At 40.9% G+C, this 22,255-nt stretch overlaps 2 protein-coding genes across 2 annotated transcripts; both read left to right on the forward strand.

Annotated features, from left to right (window-relative positions):
• Positions 1-1,560: 1,560 nt before the first annotated feature.
• On the forward strand, positions 1,561-16,054 carry LOC308379720 (myosin-16-like; the record flags this gene model as incomplete). Its single annotated transcript, XM_080856973.1, has 41 exons — positions 1,561-1,764; positions 2,041-2,184; positions 2,326-2,482; positions 2,719-2,746; positions 2,844-2,943; positions 3,045-3,137; positions 3,234-3,297; positions 3,408-3,506; positions 3,772-3,875; positions 4,184-4,322; positions 4,752-5,020; positions 5,174-5,344; positions 5,447-5,623; positions 5,880-6,065; positions 6,408-6,495; positions 6,592-6,709; positions 6,828-6,948; positions 7,049-7,185; positions 7,278-7,359; positions 7,461-7,634; positions 7,766-7,993; positions 8,210-8,314; positions 8,574-8,660; positions 8,780-8,925; positions 9,051-9,141; positions 9,227-9,283; positions 9,370-9,456; positions 9,710-9,955; positions 10,078-10,195; positions 10,354-10,481; positions 10,726-10,922; positions 11,595-11,727; positions 11,994-12,210; positions 12,697-12,833; positions 13,023-13,126; positions 13,273-13,465; positions 13,841-14,044; positions 14,871-14,996; positions 15,107-15,277; positions 15,396-15,596; positions 15,857-16,054. The coding sequence occupies 41 exons, from the start codon at positions 1,561-1,563 to the stop codon at positions 16,052-16,054; spliced, it is 5,829 nt and encodes a 1,942-aa protein (XP_080713099.1).
• Positions 16,055-17,280: 1,226 nt separating this feature from the next.
• arpc1a (actin related protein 2/3 complex, subunit 1A) lies at positions 17,281-22,013 on the forward strand. Its single transcript, XM_080855968.1, has 10 exons — positions 17,281-17,431; positions 18,318-18,403; positions 18,488-18,592; positions 18,795-19,017; positions 19,149-19,256; positions 19,428-19,640; positions 20,155-20,230; positions 20,644-20,837; positions 21,395-21,485; positions 21,596-22,013. The coding sequence occupies exons 2-10, from the start codon at positions 18,340-18,342 to the stop codon at positions 21,632-21,634; spliced, it is 1,113 nt and encodes a 370-aa protein (XP_080712094.1). The 5' UTR covers positions 17,281-17,431; positions 18,318-18,339; the 3' UTR covers positions 21,635-22,013.
• The last annotated feature ends 242 nt before the right edge of the window (positions 22,014-22,255 follow it).

A 22,255-nucleotide genomic window follows, 5' to 3' on the forward strand; every position in this document is an offset into this window, starting at 1 on the left:
TCCAGTCTTCATCACTTGTGTATAGCCTAATGACACAAAGATGGTTAAGTAAACTGCTAAATGTTCTCTGTGGCTGCAGTGCAACGACACCGGCTCCTGTGTGCTTGAACTTCACTCAGTACCTGGCAAGTGGTAGTGGTAATATTATCCTGCGTCCTCCCTCAAGCAACCCACATTCCACATTAGTGGACAGATTTAGCCCTCACATAGACTGCCAATGCCCAGTTAGGATGCTCAAGGGATGTGAGCAGTTGTCATGAATATCTGTCTCGCCTCTTGGGAGACTAGAGTGTGTTCACAGCTTTTTTCTTTAGATTGATCCTACCCTTAACGATGCGATCATATCTCCACACATTCCTTCAAGAAGCATATAGATATGTTTTCACTAAGTCCTGGGGATTAACAAACCAGAGTGATTGTGCAAACAAGATTATTAAAATTATTTTACAAGGACAAAGATACGGCAAGAGTGGCGTTTAGCCTCTTGTATGACATGGCAGTCAGAAGAGACTGCCGCTTCAGTTGACAGTGTTAAGTGTTTTCTCAACTTAAATTCATATTGAGAAAATAATATTTTAAAAGATTAGTTTCAGTTTCAATGAGCAATCAAAATAATGCTGCTCTTTAAACTATTAAATCACAGTTACATTTGGTGCTTCACAAACAGTAAATCTACTTTTGTAGACTACTGTTGCAGAACACAGTTCATAGAAAAGGGATTCAATCTAATTTGGTATGAAGATGTTGTGACTGCACTTTTAAAACTCATTAGGTGTCATCAGCTACTCCATACCACTTCCCCAGGGGGGTATACCAACAGCTGATGATGTTAATGTTTTTCGTTCTGGACCTGGTTAATAGAACTTTACACTGGAATCATATCTTATGTTGTATGGAATCTTTAGGTGAACTAAAATTGTAAAGTAAGTACATTAAAACATTTTTTTTAAAGTATTTGTTGTAAACTTCCCTGGCAACAACAAAGAGTTCAGTCAATTAAAGCAGCACACCATGTCATTGAAAATAACATCGTTTTGAAAACCCAAATACTTTTAAATACATTTCAACCTGAATGTCTTTTATATTGCCTAATGTTTCTATTATTTACTGAATCATCAATTCAACAAACATACAAATACACTATGAAGTAAGTAACAGACAACTGCCAGTCTTCTGTCAGCTTCCAAAAAAGGTCACAGAGTGCTTGCTGAATTCCCTATTCTCCAAGCTATGAGAGGATCTTCCTCAGATAGCATTATTCCAGCCTTTGGGGTATTGGCTTCTTTAATGGCTCCTTCCATACCACCATATCAGGAGCCTCACTGCAAGTATATAAAAGCCCACCCAGTACCCCAGCACTCCCATCATCGCTGCTGGCTTCTCTTCTGGGTCTTCCTTGGTAAATATTTTGTGACCTGGTCACTATTTGTTGTGTAAAACTTGAGGCTTAGACATATAATAACGTTAACCATGTCTCAGCTTTATAGAATATTTAGAAATGTATTTCTTCTGCATACCAGGTGTACTTCGGAGTAGGGGTTGCATTCTTCAAGCGTAACCATGCCTTACAAAGGTGAGTGCGGGGATGAGGTGGATCCCATGCCATTCCTAGCACCTGTGGAGAAGGAGAGGTTGGACGCCATAAACAAGCCCTACGACATCAAGAAGTCTTGCTGGGTGAAGGACGACAAAGAAGCCTATGTTGCCGGTGAAGTCCAGTCTGATGATGGTGACAAAGTCGTCGTCAAGACTGTGAAAAATACAGTACGTATTTAAATCACAGATTTAAAGATGTTTAGTGATTTTATAGGCAGTTAATCAAAAGCATTTATGTGATTGCAAAGAGTAATAGTGTTTTTTATGTCTTGTTCATTACATTTTTCTGATTATTTTTTAACAACCAAAATATTATAGCTCTACTGATAAATATAATAAAATGTATAGCCCAACCCATTAAGATATTAGCATAACACAAGACATTTAAATCCAAGTGTCTTAATGAGCACTGTTTTAAAATCCTGTTTTTTTTTTCTTCTTCAGACGGTCACCATAAAGAAGGATGACATTCAGCAGATGAATCCACCCAAGTTCTACCAGGCAAATGATATGGCCAACCTGACCTTCCTGAATGAGGCCAGTGTGCTGGAGAACCTCCGCTCCCGATATGTGAACATGAGAATCTATGTAAGTTAAATTAATATATTTCTCTTGTTCTCAAAACCCACATCCATTAATAAAACACACATCTTCAAAAGCCACTATGCAGTGGTTTATCTTCAGGACAGCAACACTTAAACACATATTCTAAATTTCTCTCTTTGGCAGACATACTCGGGTTTGTTCTGTGTGGCTGTGAACCCATACAAGTGGCTCCCGATTTATGGATCCAAGGTAGCAGGAATGTTTAAGGGGAAGAAACGGCAAGAAGTTCCTCCTCATCTCTTCTCTATCTCTGACAATGCTTATCATGACATGCTGATGGGTAAGAAATGTATATATTTGCATCGTACATTGAATGCTTCAAATAAATGTGTAGATAATGCAGTTTTACATCGGGCGGTCAGACGCTACTTCATACTACATGCATAGTTCTTCATCATCAAAGCGCCTACAGGCAATTGTATTGTTATGGCGCTATATAAATAAAATCTAATTGAATTGAACTGAATTGAATTAACATGCATTTATCTTTGTGTCCTTCTCATGTCTTTGATGCAGAGCAAGAAAACCAGTCTATGCTGATCACGTATGTATGATCAATTACGGTCATGACACAATAATGCTGAAAGACGATCCACAGAACATTTGCATTTTAATTAATTATGTTTTAAATCTATTCATAGGGGAGAATCTGGTGCCGGCAAGACTGAAAACACCAAGAAGGTCATCCAGTACTTTGCCAATATGGGAGCTACCGGGGCCAAACCAGGGGCAGACTCTAAGGTGAGCCTAAGAATAAATATGCCAATTTTAGAGAAAATAAAAAATACTCAAGGCATGGCAATACATGGCAAGCAAATCATTTCACACTATTTGTTCCTCAGGGTTCCCTGGAGGATCAAATCATCCAGGCCAATCCAGTCCTTGAGGCTTTTGGGAATGCCAAAACTACAAGGAACAACAATTCCTCTCGATTTGTGAGACAACCTATTCTCAAGTATTCTAAGAATCTTTAAAAAAAAAATCATAATTGAAAAGGATTTCATAACAGAAAACCACAACTCTCATTGCAGGGTAAATTCATCCGAATCCACTTTGGACCAACAGCTAAGCTGGCTGGTGCTGACATTGAGTCTTGTGAGTTCAGTATTGATTCTGTTGATTCCGTTCACAGCCATGTCAGTACTAACAATAGAAATATGAATATTAATATTATATTAATTATATTTATATTAATGTGTCTTTAGATCTGCTGGAAAAGTCCCGTGTGATCTCCCAACAAGCTGCGGAACGTGGCTATCACATCTTCTACCAGCTTATTTCAGGGAAAAAACCTGAACTGATGGGTGAGTGAAAAGACAAGCCAAGGGATATGTCTGGTGTTACTGGTTGTGGGGAATGCCCCTTACAAATCACATATTCGCTTTAATATATTTAGTATCCTGATATGTCACAATTCTATGAAATCAATAAACTCTTTTGGATTCTTATTGTGAAAAACTTTCTACACATTATGAAATTCACATCTGTTTTTCTACTTTTCCAGTGATACATGTTAATTACACATTTTAAATGAGAACATACAAAGAAAAATTATTTGTATTTTTTCAGAGCAACTTCTGTTAGTAAAAGACCCAAAGCAGTATGTGTGGGTCTGCCAAGGCGTCACTGTGGTGGACAACATGGATGACGGTGAAGAGCTTTTGCTCACTGATGTAAGTCACTCCACAGCTTGCCAATGCTCTCTCTCTTTCGCTCTCTCGCTCCCTTTCTGTCTCTCCCTCTCTCTCTCTCTATCCCTCTCTCTCTCTCACTCTCTCTCTCTGTTGCTCTCTCTCTCTCTCCCTCTCTCTCTCTGCCACTCTCTCTCTCTCTGCCGCTCTCTCTCTCTCTCTCCCTCTGTCGCTCTCTCTGTCTTTCTCTCCCTCTCTCTCTCTGAGTTATTACAGCATGGTGCTTTCACAATTCACATTAATGTTGCTCAGAGACAAACAGCTAAAGCTTTTATTTGGGAATTCAAAAGGTGGCCTTTGATGTTCTGGGCTTCACTGCCGAGGAGAAAATGAGCGTCTTCAAGCTGACAGCTGGCATAATGCACTTCGGCAACATGAAGTTCAAACAGAAGCCGAGGGAGGAGCAGGCCGATGTAGATTCCACTGAGGGTGTGTACATCATACAGCTGAAGTAGTAAAAACGACACCGTTGGGTTTTAAAGGTAGAGAGGGACGCCCCTGCACTACCAGAGCAGGGGCGTCCCTCTCTACCTTTAAGAAGCTCTTGAAGACCCAACTCTTCAGAGAGCACCTCCCTTCCTAACTGGCACCTTGGCTTAACCTGCACTTAAGCAGTAACAGGCCCGCACTTCTTTTTATTCTTTCCATGTCGTTTTCTATTTTTTTGAAAAAATAAATAAAAAATAAGCAGTATTTATTGTTACACCAGGTTTTTTTAATGCTCTTAGCTTGATTGTTCTCTCTCTTGTACGTCGCTTTGGACAAAAGCATCTGCTAAATGACTAAATGTAAAAATGTAAATGTAAATGTTAATCATCGGCCTCTGTGTAACTATGTTCCACTCTCATCCAAACACAGTGGCTGACAAAGTCGCCCACCTCATGGCGATCAACTCTGGGGATCTCCAGAAGGGAATCACCAGACCACGAGTCAAAGTTGGGAACGAGTTTGTGACCAAAGGTCAAAACCAGGCCCAGTGCGTCTACTCCATCGGGGCGTTGGCTAAAGCCATCTACGACCGAATGTTCAAGTGGATGGTGCTTAGGATCAACAAGACCCTGGATACCAAAATGCAGCGGCAGTTTTTCATTGGGGTGTTGGACATTGCAGGGTTTGAGATCTTTGAGGTAGTTCGACTTTTGACTTTATACATATACATTTATTGTTATTTCCACGACGAGTCTTACTTGTGTCTGTCATTATTGTTCATGCATATGTGTACATTTTCTTGCGAGCATGCATACAAATGTGTAATACAATTTTCCCTGTTGTTTTTACAGTACAACAGCTTTGAGCAGCTCTGCATCAACTTCACCAATGAGAAGCTGCAGCAGTTCTTCAACCACCACATGTTCGTCCTGGAACAGGAAGAATACAAGAAGGAGGGCATAGACTGGGTCTTCATTGACTTTGGACTGGATCTGCAAGCTTGTATAGAGCTTCTGGAGAAGGTACATTACCAGAACATCTCTGAAGGAAACACATTTTCTACCCCCTTGTGAAAAGGGAAAGAATAGAAATGTTGACGTTGAGTCGTTTCTTTCTCCTCACAGCCAATGGGAATCTTCTCTATTCTGGAGGAGCAGTGTGTGTTCCCTAAAGCCTCTGATGCCACCTTCAAGGCAGCCATGTATGACAATCATCTGGGCAAATCAAACAACTTCTTGAAACCAAAAGGAGGGAAGAAAGGCCCTGAGGCTCATTTTGAGCTGGTGCATTATGCCGGCACAGTGAGTTTCTGTTCTTTATTATATTCTGTTTTGTTGCCATACTATAACTGCGTCTTTTTTCTCTCTCTCATCATTTTGCAATAACCATATATTTCATATGTTACATTGTTATTAATTTGCAAAACAACAATACAGGCTTTTCATTTTACCGTAGATCTGTAATTATACTCTTAACTACCTTACAGAACTGTGTACTACAGATGCGACTTTACACTGAAATCATTTTTGAAGCTCATGGATGTTTGCTACTTTTCAGGTGGGTTACAACATCGCAGGTTGGCTAGAGAAGAACAAGGACCCTCTGAATGAGACCGTGGTGGGCCTGTTCCAGAAGTCCTCCATGCCTCTCCTGGCCATTCTCTTCAAAGAAGAGGAGGCCGCAGCTGGAACCAAGAAGCAGAAGAAGGGCTCTGCGTTCCAGACTGTCTCGGCTGTCTACAGGGTGAGCTTCAATGGTTTTTTTAAACTGTTATCAGTACTGCAGATAGCTATCATTATTTCAGCATGGTAACCAAATGCATAGATATGCAACAGCTCTGTACCGTGGGAAGGCCTTCCCAATGTTTGTAGGGATAGGGACTTCCAAAAAAAAACACACTCTCAAGCTTTTCTCATTGCTATTTCATTTAGACCAGTTTATTCACAGACGCGTTTCGGCCTAGGCCATCGTCAGTGTCCCAATGTTGCCATAGCCAGCACCACAGTGTCCCTGCTGAACCACAGGTTAACAAAACTGTAAATAAACTGACATATTTCATCGTATCCTTTCATTACTCCCAAACAGGAACAACTGAACAAGTTGATGAGCACACTGAAAAGCACTGCTCCTCATTTTGTCCGCTGCATTGTCCCCAATGAGTTCAAACAGTCCGGTAAGACCTTCAGTTGAATATGTTTTTTTTTTTTTTATAGTTTGTGGTCAAGCCATATATGTGGGTCACTTCATTGTGTGTTTTTTATCGTCCCAGGTGTTTGCGATAACCACCTGATCTTACACCAGCTGGCCTGCAATGGTGTCCTTGAGGGAATCCGTATTTGCAGAAAAGGCTTTCCAAACAGGCTGCAGTATCCTGAGTTTAAACAGAGGTTCATAGAGCTTTTATAAACACTATACACACTATGGATGCACTTTGCAATATTAAAAATAAGCGCTGCCTGCATTAGTCAGGAATAAACTAATCTCCTCTTTTGACCTTTTTTTCAGATACTACATCCTGAACCCCAACGTAATCCCAAAGGGATTTGTTGATAACAAAAAAGCATCAGAACTAATTCTGGGCTCAACTGGTTTAGATGACATGGAGTACAGAATTGGACACACCAAGGTACACTCAGCAAGGCTATAGTAGAGAAACATGAAATGTTATATGCTACACATACCCGAGGCCATCTTATATTTGTTATCCACCCTATAATGTTTTGCAGGTGTTCTTCCGTGCTGGAGTCCTGGCTAAGCTTGAGGACATGCGGGATGAACGCCTGGCTAAGATCATCACCATGCTGCAGGGCCGTCTCAGGGGAACACTGATGAGAGCTGAATTCAAGAAGATGCTGGACAGGAGGTGTGTTGAGAAGGAAAACATGCAAGGTTTTTCACTGCTCACAACCCCTATATGTGTCATTAAATTTGTTTTCCTCTTTGGTTGGATTTCAGGATTGCGCTCGGTGCAATTCAGCGTAATGTGAGAAAGTTCCTCCAACTTCGATACTGGGGTTGGTGGAAACTCTATACAAAGGTATGTCGAATTTGTTTGGCAAATATAAAATCCTGAACAGTCTCTGAGGCGAAATTTCTTAAAATGTTGTTGCCTCATGCTCTCTTCCTCTTCTCCTTCAGGTAAAGCCTTTGCTTCAGGTGGCCCGACAGGAGGACACAATGAAAGCGAAAGAAGAGGAGTTGCGAGTTGCTCTCGAGAAGATTACAGAGATGGCGGACAAGCTCAAAGAGCTCGAGGGGAAAATGGCCACTCTCTCCCAAGAGAAGAATGACCTGGCTTTGACACTGGCAGCTGTAAGCCAGCTCCTACAAAAAAACACATACAACTTCCCTCAAAATGTTCTCATTTTTTATCTTTAAAAAGTTATTTTTAACATTTAGCCATTTTAAGTTAATATTTTCCCGCTGTGATCTTCAACCCCTAGGAGCAAGACAGTACTAGTGACTCAGAGGAACGCTGTAATCAGCTGATGAAGCAGAAGGTGGCCATGGAGGAGCAGATTCAGGACATGAAGGAGCGTCTGGAGGAGGAGGAGAGCACTGCCAGCCAGCTGACCGCTCAGAAGCGCAAGGTGGAGACAGAGCTCATGGACCTCAAAAGAGACCTGGAGGGCCTGGAGTCCACTATGGCCAAAACAGAGAAGGAAAGACAGGTGAGTTAAAACCAATAGCCGTGAGTTAAAACCAATATGCTTTTACCAGCGGGTGAAGATCAAACTGACTGACTGAGGAACAAATATATAAAAAAAGATTGTGAAATATCTTCCAAAGCAATGTACGTTTTATTTAAAATACAACTATAAAACTATCAAAATAATAATCAAGACTGATTCACTTATCCAGTAGTTCTTATTCACTGTTTTCTTTAGGCTCTGGACACCAAAGTGCGAGGTCTAAGTGGAGATCTTAGTCAGAGGGAGGACACCATTGCTAAGATCAACAAAGAGAAGAAAGCTCTTGAGGAGCTTCAGCAGGTAAGAGGGATGACCCCTTTTATGTCTTCAAACAGACGCTTGAAAGAAAAGAAATTGGGTGAAATGTTACCTTAGTGTTATTCATTTATTTTAGTTTTTTGCAAAAAAATTGCGGAATTCATGTTTTTCACTATTAGAAATCTAGAATCTTAGAATTTAGAAATTAAAATGTCCATACCGAAATGCCTGTCTGCTATTTATTTGTGAACTGAGAATAATTTGCATCCTTAATAAAAATCCTATAACATAATTCTGACAGAAAACTCTGGATGACCTTCAAACAGAGGAGGATAAAGTTAACCATCTCACCAAAACCAACAGCAAGATCACCACCCAAGTGCATGAGGTAGGAACTGCAATCACAACCTTTTACAAAATTGTATTTTGCACGGGTATTGTCGCAGCTATAGATTGCAATGGGATCCACACACCTTTGAATGACAGTAAAATCTTCTGTCTGTTCAGCTGGAAGACAACTGGGAACAGGAGAAGAAAATCCGTGCAGAGGTAGAGAAAGCCCGACGCAAAGCCGAGGGTGATCTCAAAATGTACATTGAGAACCTCAATGAGATGGAGCGATCTAAGATTGATCTGGAGGAGGTTGTCAAAAAGTATGTGGAACGTTCTCCACGTGTCTTTCTAGACTGATATCAAAGCAGTGATTAATGACAAATTCCCTACAATACACAACATGAAAGGGCTCAGTAACTCACCCAGTCTCCTCTTCACCTTTCAGGAGGGATTTGGAGATAAACCATGTGAATGCAAAACTGGAGGACGAGCAATCTCTCAGCACCACTTTACACCGGAAGCTCAAAGAGCACCAGGTAACAGAAATAGAACATGAAATATGAATACGAAACGCTGCATTCAATCTCTGTTTCCCAACTGACACAATATTATATTGACAAGGCCCGTATTGAAGAGCTTGAAGAGGAGCTTGAGGCTGAGAGGGCCATAAGAGCCAAGGTAAGTCATTAATAATATCTATTTATTTCCCCCAAAGCTCCACTCTATCATTCAGGCACTTACTGGCATTTCATCTTGCCCATTAGGTAGAGAAACAGCGAACAGATCTGTCTCGAGATCTGGAGGATCTTGGGGACAGACTGGAGGAAGCTGGAGGAGCAACTGTGGCTCAGGTGCGTCATTAATCTATTGCCTTCAATCACATCACGCCAGTCGGATTTGGCCAACATTAGGCTGAATAAAGGAACAAAATGCTATGCTAAGCTCTGTGCTTTTTTTTATTAATTTTTTTACTTATTGTTTATTGATCCAAGACAGTCATCACAAGACAATCAAAAGAGAAGAGTTACTGTTACATTAACATCCATTTCATACACAGCAAGGCTCTGTGCTTTTTAATAGAACTTTTAATATTCACTCTTTTAGGTTGAGCAAAACAGGAGGCGCGAGGGTGAGCTCCTGAAATTACGCAGGGAGCTGGAGGAGGCTGCGCTGCAGTCGGAGGCCACTGCCTCAGCTCTGCGCAAGAAGCATTCTGATTCCATGGCCGAGCTTGGAGAGCATGTAGAGAATCTACAGAGGGTCCGTATCAAGCTGGAGAAGGACAAGCAGGTCATGAAGGCAGAGATCGATGATCTCAATGCCACAGTTGAGGCTGTCCAGAAAGCCAAGGTAAGGATAAAACTCATAATGATAAAACTTCCAATAGAATTGTTTCTGAATGCCTAACTACAGCTAAAAGTCTTGTACATTGTAACAGCTGAGCTAATACATTTTTTTCATATGTATTGCAGTTGAACTCTGATGCTCATGTCCGTAAGTTCGAAGACAACCTAGCTGAAGCTAATGCTAGGCTAGCAAACATGGAGAAAAACCAGGCAGAGCTGAACGCATTCAAGATCCGTTTGTCAGGTAAAACTCAAAAACCTTTATTATGTTAACTCACCATTTTTAGGATTAGCTTTCTCCTAGAGCTTTAAATATCACCATGAACTATTAACCGTACCATAACTATTAAATTGTTTTGGTTTGCAGTTACTTAACTCAATGTCATCTGTTTCATTCTGCAGCGGAGAACAGTGATTTGAGTCGTGATCTGGATGAGACACAGAGTAAACTCAGCCAGGTCACACGTCTGAGGGCAACACTGATCACCCAGGTTGACGAGCTCAAGAGGCAGCTGGACGAGGAGTCAAAGGTAAAAAATAATAAAACTTTTCGGTAGGTCAAGTCAGCCACAGGAAAATGATCTATGGTGAAAGAGGATTTTTACGCACAGAGTGATCATGTGTGCGTCCAAAAGGAACACCATGAAATGTAATAAAATCTGAAACTCATGATGAAATGCTGAACAGAATATTGACAATTAGTCAGTTGCCCTAAACCCAGTGTACCTACTGCGTTTAGCATCACTCTGCTTGCTTGTCACTCTGTCAATCCAGGCTCGAAGTGCAGCAGTTGTGGGATTGGCCAATGCTCGTCATGACTTGGACCTGCTCAAAGAGCAGCTTGAGGAAGAGCAGGAGGGCAGATCTGAGATGCAACGTCTCATCTCTAAGCTCAACGCTGATGTCACCACATGGAGGACTAAGTATGAGACTGATGCCATCCACAAGACGGAGGAGCTGGAGGAAACAAAGTGAGTTTAATTACTTCATATAGGTGCACATGCATAAATACACAAACACCTATACATACATTATTTTATGGTCAGCATTGCAGAAGGCAATTGTAGAAAATTGTGCCAACGTTTGACTGGATGAAAGAAGTGGTAGTGGCAGAGACTTCTTGTCTTTCAAGTTGATAAGGCTCTGATAACACTGTGCAATGGCCAGCATTTTCTAAAATGAGTGTGGATCACTGGCTAAGGCAAAAGTAAAATACCTATTAAAATACCTACATATTTTGCCTATGTCACTTTAATCTCTCACTAACCGCCGCTGCCACGCCCCCGTCCCCTGGATGCTTATTCCGCAATTATTATCTCTAGGCATACATGAACTTCTGCAGCCGATATACAATTGGAAAAAATATATATCTCCTTCGGAGTGGCAACTTTAGTCGTGGAGGGCAAACGGGCAGTTGCCCGAGCAACCTTAGCCCCCTCCTGTGCACGTCCCTGCTAATATACCTCAAAATAAAACTCAAAAATGTTTTTGCATTACTTTCTCTAGGCATACATGAACTTCTGCAGCCATAATACAATTTGAAAAATGATATATCTCCTTCGGAGGGGCAACTTCAGTCGAGGAGGGCAAACGGGCATTTTTATACCTCAAAATAAAACTCACCATTTTTTTTCTCCACACAGACGCAAACTGGCGGTCAGGCTGCAAGAGGCTGAGGAGGCTGCAGAATCAGCCCAGGCCCGTGCTGCCAGCCTGGAGAAGGTCAAGCAGAGGCTTCAGGGAGAGGTGGAAGACCTCACCATTGACCTCGAGAAGGTACAGTCTGGTCTGGTCATTATCAGTCAGATTTGAAACATTCAGAAAGCCAGAAAGTACAGTAGTCCTCTCAAGTCCACACATGAAAGCCATCTTGATGTGATAAAGTGTAGTTATTGATAAGTACATGGAGCATAAATAGACAGTACTTTTAATCTCTCAACCTTGGAGGACCTTACTCTGTTAGCCGTCTTCTAACAATGTGTCATTCATGTGCCATTGAAGCAACCTGCTAAGATCTGTGTTTCTCTTTTTGTCTAATGCAGTCCAATGCAGCTGCTGCAGCTCTTGACAAGAAGCAGCGCACTTTCGACAAGATGGTGGCAGAGTGGAGCCAGAAGTGTGAGGAGTTGCAGCTGGAGTTGGACAGTTCCCAGAAGGAATGCCGCACTTACATGACAGAGGTGTACAAGCTCAAGACGGGCTATGAAGAGTCCCTGGATCATCTGGAGGTAGTGAAGAAGGACAACAAGACCCTCACAGGTGAGACCACACACACTGTTCAGATACTTTTAACATAAAAAACCTCCAGCCAGCCAAAAGCAGTTTCTTCCCCCTCGCCGTCTCAATATTGAACAACTCATAGTAACATATATATTTATCCATGTAGCATATAATTTTTATCCCTGCACTTCTTGCACTCTCCACTTCTTCTTTGCACTATTGTACATTCCCAGCTCCTGTATATACTTTCTCAAACTTTCATAGACCATTGCACTGTTTGTTTTTGTATTGTATTGTGTTGTGTTTTAGTTTTTTTTGTATTGTATTGGGTTGTGTTTGTTTTTGTATTGTATTGTAATGTATATTATGTGTAAGCACAATGAGAGTCAGTTCACCAGGTCAAATTCCTTGTTTGTTCAAACTTACTTGGCCAATAAAATCTGATTCTGATTCTGATAAAATTTGTGAATTAGAAGACATTCATTATTTTGTCTGTTCTGTAACAAAACCTCCATGAATCAACAGAGGAGATCAAAGATCTGGTGGAGCAGCTTGGTGAAGGAGGAAAGAGTGTCTATGAGCTTCAGAAAGCCAAAAAGAAACTTGAGGTTGAGAAGGATGAACTGCACATGGCCCTGGAGGAGGCTGAAGCTGCTCTGGAGGTAAGTGATGGCTGATAGTCAGGCTTTACAAGGCATGAAAACCTCATGTTACATTTTTACTACTTTGGATAAAGACACATTTTCCAGAAGTATTCTTATAAATCAAAAGATATTGCTGTTGGCATGCCATTGAATACTCTTTGAGAGACAGACATGCAATCGTGTAATCTTGCTGTTTTTTCCCCCAAGGTTGAAGAGAGTAAGGTGGTGCGTGTCCAGCTGGAATTGGCTCAGGTCAAAGCAGATATTGATCGCCGAATCCATGAGAAGGAGGAAGAGTTTGAAATCACAAGGTTAATATGATAACACTGCAACACGCATTTGGTCAAGCTTACCCAAACACACACCACTGCTTTTCAAAACATGACTTAGGTTTTTCAGTGAGTCCGGTGGATATGTTCTATAATTCGTTTTGCATTACCTGAATTTTTTCTCTCAGGAAAAACCACCAGCGCACCGTGGAATCCCTTCAAGCCAGCCTGGAGGCAGAGGCCAAAGGTCGTGCCGAGGCTCTGAGGATGAAGAAGAAAATGGAGACAGACCTGAATGAGATGGAGATTCAACTGGACCACGCCAATAAGAACAACAGTGAGCTCGTCAAAACCCTCAAGAAACTGCAGCAGCAGATCAAAGTGGGTCTCACAAAAACTCAACACAAATTCCACATAAGCTATGTTTCAAAATAATGCGAAGAGATGATAATGCATGTTCTCTTTGGTGACTGAGCACAAATCCATCACCCTCCTGTTGCTTGTGACATTCCGACTGAGCTTTACGAGAGAGGAGAATTTGGATCCATTCTCAGTAAAGTCAAGACTGTCATTATTACTCTTCTTCAAAGTTGACAACTTTCCTCTCTAAATGTTTGTCAGCTCTTACAATGACAACACACTGCTTGCTGGTATGGAATGTTATCAGCCTTGACTTTACTGAGAATGAATCCAAATTCTCCACTCTGGTATATTAATCCTTTCCTGATAAGTCTTGTACCCCTCTGTGACCGCCAGGATATGCAGATGCAGATGGATGAGGATGCCCGCCACCACGACGAGCTGCGGGAGCAGTACAGCCTGCAGGAGCGCCGCCTCAGCCTGCTCCAGGGGGAGATGGAGGAGATCCGCAGTGGGCTGGAGGCCTCCGAGCGCTCCCGCAAACTCATGGAGCAGGAGCTGGTGGAGGTCACTGAGCGTCACAATGAGCTTCATGTCCAGGTAAAATGGAGGAGCCATTCAAGCTGGTTTAAAATAATCAGAATAAGGTTTTATTGGCCAAGTAAGTTTGCACTAACAAGGAATTTGACTGGTAAACTGGCTCTCAATGTGCTTACACAAAATATACATTACAACACAATACAAAACAAACACAATTAAAAAACAAACAGTGCAATGGTCTATGAAGTTAAAGAACGTATATACAGGAGGAGACAATGATCAATTAAAGTATGGAGACTAGTTGTATCTCTTTGGTTTTAAACAGTGCTCTTAAATGCTGCCAGAATATTCTCTGATGTCACCAATGGCTCGCGACCCTCCTTCAGATTGCCTCCATTGGACATGTCCACTCATGAGTTAGAATCACAGAGATACAACCACATGCCATACTTGGGAAACTTACTATATTAATATTGTATTAATTGTGAGTCTGTGAGCATGGTGTTTTAGCAGTTGGCTGCAACAGAGATTGCAATGAATCCTTGTGATACGTTAAATAGAAGGTGAAAATATTTCTAATGCATTCATAATATATGGCTGAATAATAACTCTGTAATATACAGTAAATTAAAATGTCTCTGCAAATGAAAGGTTAAATCTACAAATGATGCTGTTAGATAGTTAACTGCACAGTCAACATACTGCATCTATATAATGCATAAATAGCATACAAGCCATGCAAGGGCATCCAAATATTGTAATAATTCAATATTACTGAAATGACTACAATACATGTTAAAATCGAATACCTTTTGATTGTTTATAATGCACCTGTTAATACAGTATGTATGCTATGATATTAACAAAGAATATTTTTTTGAATCAGAACCAGAGTTTGACTATCATTAAGCGCAAAATGGAGGCTGACATGACTCGACTTATAAATGAAAACGAGGAGGTGATCAGTGAATTCCGTACAGCTGATGAGAGAGCTAAGAAAGCAATCGTTGATGTGAGTATTTATTAATTATAATCCTACTATTACTATTGACATATTGGTGTTATTAACCAATATAATCATGGCCTGATTAAATTGTTGATCCTTAACGCGGTCTCTTACAGGCCACACGTATGGCCGAGGAACTGCGCCAAGAGCAAGACCATGCCAAACATTTGGACAAAATCAAGAAGAACAATGAGGTCACCATTAAAGAACTGCAGCTTAAGGTGGAAGAGGCAGAGCTGTTTGCCATGAAGGCTGGGAAACGGACCATCCAGAAGATGGAAGTCAAGGTATGCCAGTACCGTTACTTCTTTTTTTTCTGTTTGACTTTCTTTTACACTCACACAAACACACACATACACACAAAAAAACACAAACCTCTGACAAACTATTCTTGTGTGCTCCTAGATCCGAGAACTGGAGACAGAGCTGGATGGTGAGCTGAAACGGCACGTGGAGACGGTGAAGGTCCTGCGTAAGAATGAGCGCCGTCTAAAGGAGCTGGTCTTCCAGACTGATGAAGACCACAAGACCAACGAGCGCATGCAGGAACTTGTGGAGAAACTCCAGAACAAGCTCAAGTGTTACAAGAGGCAGATAGAAGAGGCTGTGAGTGTTTCACCTAGCTTTGGTGCCTATATGATAATAAAAATAATAATAATAATAATTCATTTTATTTTTAACGCACTTTTCATTCAAAAGAATCTCATAGCTACAAACATTATTTAAACATAATACAACATGAAAACACTGAAAATGGGTTTTCAGTTTCCTTGGATAAAAATACAGAAAAAAAATCAATGTATTCGAATCAGTGACTTAAGACTAACAGTACTCTATTATACTCTGGTTTGGTACCTTGTCTTTAGGAGGAGCAAGCCAATTCAAGCATATCCAAATACAGGAAGACTGTGCATGAGCTGGACGATGCAGAGGAGAGAGCTGGCAATGCAGAGATGGCTCTGAACAAGCTGCGCACCAGGAACCGTGCGTCCGTTGGGAAGGGCTTCACCTCTGTGGAGATTGTGCAGGTCTCCAAATCCTCATCTAAGGGTTCTTCTGAATAGAAGGCCCTTGATCAAAACAGCTGGTGAGTGCTAGATAGATAGATGGATACTTTATTGACTCAGAGGGAAATTAAGGTCATCCAGTAGCTTACACTTAAGCTGAGTGTTTAACCTAGCTTTGTTGAAAGTTCAAAAGTAAACTTCTCAGTTCATAATACCTGTCTGTCAGATAAGACCATAATTGGGGACTCTGGAGGATTGGTATAGCAAACAAGAAATGTAATTGTGTTATGTGTTTTTTCAAATGTGCCTTTCTTCTGTTCTAGGGTGACATACACTCCGAGCCACTCACTTCCAATTTTGAGTTGACTGAAACAAGCTCAAGCAAGTTCGGCCCTTGGTGGAACCACGTCTTAAAAACTTCACTAAATAGTCTTAAAATATGTATGTGGAGGATATGCTATAGTCATTTCTGTACACAGCATGATGTGTTTGCTTTGTATGTTATGTTTTTTTTTTCTTTTTTGAGTGTTTTCTTTGTTTTCTTTTCTTTTTATGAGCTCTGTTGAAGTGATTTCAAATTTGTGAAATGATGGAAGGATAGCTGCACTCTCACGTCAAGGATAGAGAGTACACCACTGTATGTCACCCAGATGTTATAAAGCCTACACTTAGGTCCAGTAGTCTTAATAAAGCTTGAGCAATTAAATTGTGTGTGTTCATTCCAAGCCTACAGGTGGCTTTTTGCTTTCATGGCCATTGGTAGATGACACTGTATTTGCCAGAAAATGGAGAAGGATGAGCAAAATGGTGATATATTGTTTAGCATTTAGACAGATTATTTAGTTTTATTCTGGAATTAATATGTATAACCTGGTATTAATGTTATGGTGAATAATCAAACCTATTATGAAGACAATAAGAACCATGGGCAAGCTCTGTGGTTGTACCCTAGCAAACAAAAAAAGATAGACACATGATCTCATAAAAGTTTTATTAGAGACTAGGCTACAACATACCCACCTGCAACATGCCGAAGATTTGTAGGATTACAGACATAAGGGCACATCTCGATATTACACGCTATCTTTAGGTTTCACACGCTTTCCAAGCAGAATAACACAAGGTTGTTAACACAACCAAAGTTGTTAAACTGGTCTGACAGAGAATGAAAATCACAACGGGTGAGGTCAGATTTTACCCGAAGAATGACTGTTTTCAGCTGAAAGGGGCACGCCTTCAACTCGATGTGTACACGCCTGCGCAATGAGTACCGGCCAATGCATAGACGTTGCCATTTCCTGGATTCCTTGACAGACCGAAACGTTAGCTAGCTAGCAGTCGGAGTGAATTCGTGTCGACTGTCCAGAGTCCGCGAATTCAAGTCCGTCCCCATTCACCAGAGAAGGAGCAGCTAAATATTTAATTTGTGCAAAGGTACAGTTTTGTATATTCGTTAGATGTATCAAACTTATAGCTGTGTCATGCCTTCTTCAAACAGCAGGGAGCGGAAAAAGCCGGCATTTTGTTCGGACTAATTTTATTTTCTAGCTACCAAGCTAGCTAGTTAGCAAGACATCTTTATTAATGAAACAAAACATACATTATAATAATATAATTGGGATTTTTCACTGGATTATTCTTATGTGTATAATGGATATGTGATACAGTCAATAATATTTAACGAACGTGATGGATGTGTAGCAAGACAAGCTAACAAGCTAGCTGACAGGGTTGTGGCAAGACGGCTAATGCTAGCTAGCTAACTAGCCAGCTGAGTGAAAATACCGTTTTAACCGTTTAAACAGTGTTCTAGCTAAATTAGTCACATTAACTTTCTTTTAAATTTAGTTTCGCGATTCATATTATTCATACAATTTGTAAAAACAATCTACGAGTCAGCCAACCTTCCTAAAATTGCTGTGATTCAGGTGGGTGGTGTTGAAATGGGCAATTCATCCTACCATAGTGTAATTAGCCATCAAGCCCACAAATCTTGAACCGGGTAGCAGAAAGCTGTTCTTTCGTTGTAGACATTCGAAGACTATTAAGTGTCGGTGACTTATCTACCAAATCAAAAACAGCTGCTAACCGGTAAACAGAACGATTTGTGAAAGTACATGAATGTGCTACTAAGACACAGGGAGGGTTGGTATCCTAGCCTGGTTATGTTATGTTGGCTAGCTTTTCGATAAAGCAGTCGTTGACTAACGTTGTTTGAGTAGCCCGTAGTTGCATTTTGACCACGTTACCTAATAATCAAGCTATTTGGTTTTCCAACAGTTTTATATCATTCTAATTATGTTGTTCACTTGCACAACAGACCTTTCAGACAGCTGACGATAATGTCGCTTCATCAGTTTCTCTTGGAGCCCATCACATGTCATGCATGGAATCGGGATAGGACCCGTAAGTATTTTTCCAAACCAGACTACTGTTTCCTCAGTTTGTTTGTCATCAAAACTGGATCTCTCATTTTAAATATATTTTCAGAAATTGCCATCAGTCCGAACAATCACGAAGTCCATATATACAAAAAAAGTGGAAATCAATGGATCAAAACCCACGAATTAAAAGAGCACAATGGACACATCACAGGTAATTGAATGTATTGTCATTTTTGATGATGTGCCATTTTGTCTGCTTCGTTGTTGTAGGTAGTTTTGCTTTTCTTTAATTCATTTGATATCTGCATATTTAGCACTCAGTGGATGTATTGTTAGAACTGGCATGGGATGGTGGTGGTGGTTGAGAACATTCCCCATGCTTAATGTGATCCTTAATCCTAAATTCTACACAGGCATTGATTGGGCCCCCAAAAGTGACCGAATCGTGACCTGTGGAGCCGATCGCAATGCATACGTGTGGAGCCAGAAAGATGGTGTTTGGAAGCCCACTCTTGTCATTCTCAGGATCAACCGTGCCGCCACCTTTGTCAAGTGGTCTCCCCTGGAGAACAAGTTTGCCGTAGGCAGTGGAGCTCGCCTCATATCTGTTTGCTACTTTGAGTCTGAAAATGACTGGTATGTCGTGGCATTTACAATGCTTTTCTCTTTTAAGCTATGTGGTTCAGGCAGATTTTATGCAATCCTCCATTATGTGTTCTTCCGTTACTTGTGTCAGGTTTCCAATTTTATCTTTGCATATCTTTCAGGTGGGTAAGCAAGCACATCAAGAAGCCTATCCGCTCTACAGTCCTTAGTCTCGACTGGCATCCAAACAATGTGCTTCTGGCAGCAGGATCATGTGACTTCAAGTGCAGGTAAGGGATCCTATATAGTGGCTTGTTTGTAACCTATATAGTGGGTAGTTTGTTATGTGTGACAAAACTCAGGTTTGGAAATAGCTTTTTAAATGGGGGAAAAAAACATTGTAGTAAATACTGGTAGTGTATTTGGAGCATGTGGTTTTGATAAGTCTCTCTTTTTCAAAGGGTATTCTCGGCCTACATAAAGGAAGTAGATGAGAAGCCAGCTCCAACCCCGTGGGGGTCCAAGATGCCGTTTGGGAATGTGATGGCAGAGTTTGGGGGTATGGGCAGTGGAGGATGGGTGCACAGCGTGTGCTTCTCTGCCACTGGAAACCGACTGGCCTGGGTGAGCCATGACAGCACTGTGACGGTGGTGGACCCGACCAAAAGCTCAACGTGAGTGTAAAGCAGAGGCATGTTGGGTACATTTACAAAACAAAAACACCAATATTGTTTTCTTGAAAAAAAGAGTAGTATTTATTGTTACACCAAGTTTTATTGCTCTTAGCTTGATTGTTCTCTCCGTTGTACGTCGCTTTTGGACAAAAGCGTCTGCTAAATGACTAAATGTAAATACAGTAAATACAGTGGTCCAACTGAAGCAGTACTCAGCCTTCTGACAGTCACACACACAGTATGATTGGCTTGCTGTATATGTGAATCGTATTTGTAAGAACTGAGTTGTTAAGTAAAATGTATGTCACTGTGTATTTGCAGTGTCTGCCATAATGGAATAGTATTCTTTATTCTTAAGCATTTCTGTATACACACAAAAGATGCTTTCTCTAAATGTTGATGCAACATGTAATTTTTTTTTTAGTGTTACAATGTGGTATTGCAGTGTAATAATTCCTCAGGCATAGGCTACTGTTTAACGCTATTCCTCTGTGATTTAAAATATTCCCTCCAGACCAAGCCAACTGAAGACCGAATATCTTGCACTTCTAAGTGTGACATTCGTTTCTGAGAATAACATCGTGGCAGCGGTAAGTGACCTCATTCAACAAGTGACATATCTAAGCCTCTATACTAGTGTCTGCTTTATAAAGTCTATGTAGTATGTTTTTTGTGTAAGATGAAGGCTGACTTATAATCCTCTGAAGACTTTTGTACTGTGCTATTACCCTATTAAGCAGCATGCACCTGAAAGAGGCAACACGTTGGCGCTTCATATTTTAGGTTAGGGTCTGTAAGGGCAGTGTCAATGTGTGGTTCCACTTTGACAAGTAGTATGTCGCCCTGTATCTAATGGTATAGTTACCTATAGCTACCTGTTAGCTATGGATTTCACATTGACATTTTTTATTATTATTGTAAATTCGATTTTTTTATAATTTAAAATTCTTTAACTGTGCTAGGCTGGGTTGAATTCTGACTTTGCGGCCCTTGTCTGTTGCAGGGCCATGACTGCTGCCCAATGCTGTTCAGTTTCGACGACAGCGGGACCCTGACCTTTATTTCCAAGTTGGACATTCCAAAGGCAAGCATCCAGCGCAACATCTCCGCCATGGAGCGCTTCCGCAACATGGACAAGAAGGCCACCACGGAGGACCGCAACAGCACCCTGGAGACCGTGCACCAGAACAGCATCACGTAAGGCCACCACCGCCACACACACACACACACACACACACACCTCACTCAGAATTACATCACGTAAGGCCACCACCGCAACACACACACACACACACACACACACACACACCTCACCTCACTCATTCAGAACAGCATCACATAAGGCCACCGCCGCATTACCAAAGGGACACTCTGGGACATTTGGTCAGTTGTGTGAAGATGTTTCACAAATGTGGCCCCAAAGAAAGAAAATATAGCAGACATTGAAATTGAGAGAAGGGAGAAAGAAAAAGCCGTACAACCAAAGGGGTCCAACCAAAGGTTTTCTTGAACACACTCATGTGGCTTATTGTGGCTTCACTTCACAAAAAGTGTATTCCTCCCAAATTCAAATCTTAAAATCTGTAGCCAGAGATCATGAGAAATTCATAGTTTCCTACCTATAGTTAAATGCAAGGACTGATATTGTTGTATTAACTGAAGCTGAGTGTGCTTGTTTTGCATTTGTTTGTTCAATGCATCATAACAATATTAAGAATTGTTCTTGTTTCTGCCATTTTGTTTTGTCCTCATAGCCAAGTGTCTATATATGAAGGAGACAAAAAAGATTGTCGTAAATTCTGCACTACAGGAATTGATGGCGCAATGACCATATGGGATTTCAAGGTTTGTTCTAAATAATAAGCAATAAATGTACACAAAACACCCTACATACACAGACTATTCATCAGAGTATAGATGACAAATGATATTAATAATCATTCTTTCCTTTGTAGACTCTGGAGTCGTCCATCGAAGGACTGCGGATCATGTAATCAAGCTTACTCGGATCACTAGCATGACCTCAGCACAAGCAATACCGCTTGAAGACTAACAAGGAGATTTGATAACATGTCTGAAAGTTTTTAACTGAAACACTACAAAAAAAACCTAAAAAAAAAAAAGCAAGCTAAGCACTGAACGGCGTTGTGAACTGACCTGTGATATTATTCACTCCTACAAATGGGAATACACTAATGGAAAAAGGGTTTAGAATCTTTGGTTTTTAAAGTTCTATGCCAAAGCTGGTACCCCCAGCGGTGCGACCTCCTGATCACGGTGCTCTGGGACCCCAGAGGAACTAAAGAGTAGTTAACTTAAAAGGAGAATTTTATGTAAATGGTCTGCTAGAAATAAATGAAGTATACTACACCAGGTCTGTCTAGTGTGGACTTGTTTTGTGTGTGTGTTTGTGATCGATTGCTTAGTTAATGATCTCTTTCTTGTTAGTATGTGAATCCTTAACAACCAACACGTTTCACTATTGTTAAGTCATATTTTGTATTTATATTGGTTGGGTATGCTCTAAAAACTTCTGTACATGTAGAGCTGTGCCCCCGTTCAGCACAGAGCATTGACATCCTCATGCGAAAGGAGTGGCTTTTTTGGAAACGGAC

The sequence above is a fragment of the Sprattus sprattus genome (genome assembly GCF_963457725.1).
Source record: "Sprattus sprattus genome assembly, chromosome: 18".
Classification (NCBI taxonomy): domain Eukaryota; kingdom Metazoa; phylum Chordata; class Actinopteri; order Clupeiformes; family Clupeidae; genus Sprattus; species Sprattus sprattus.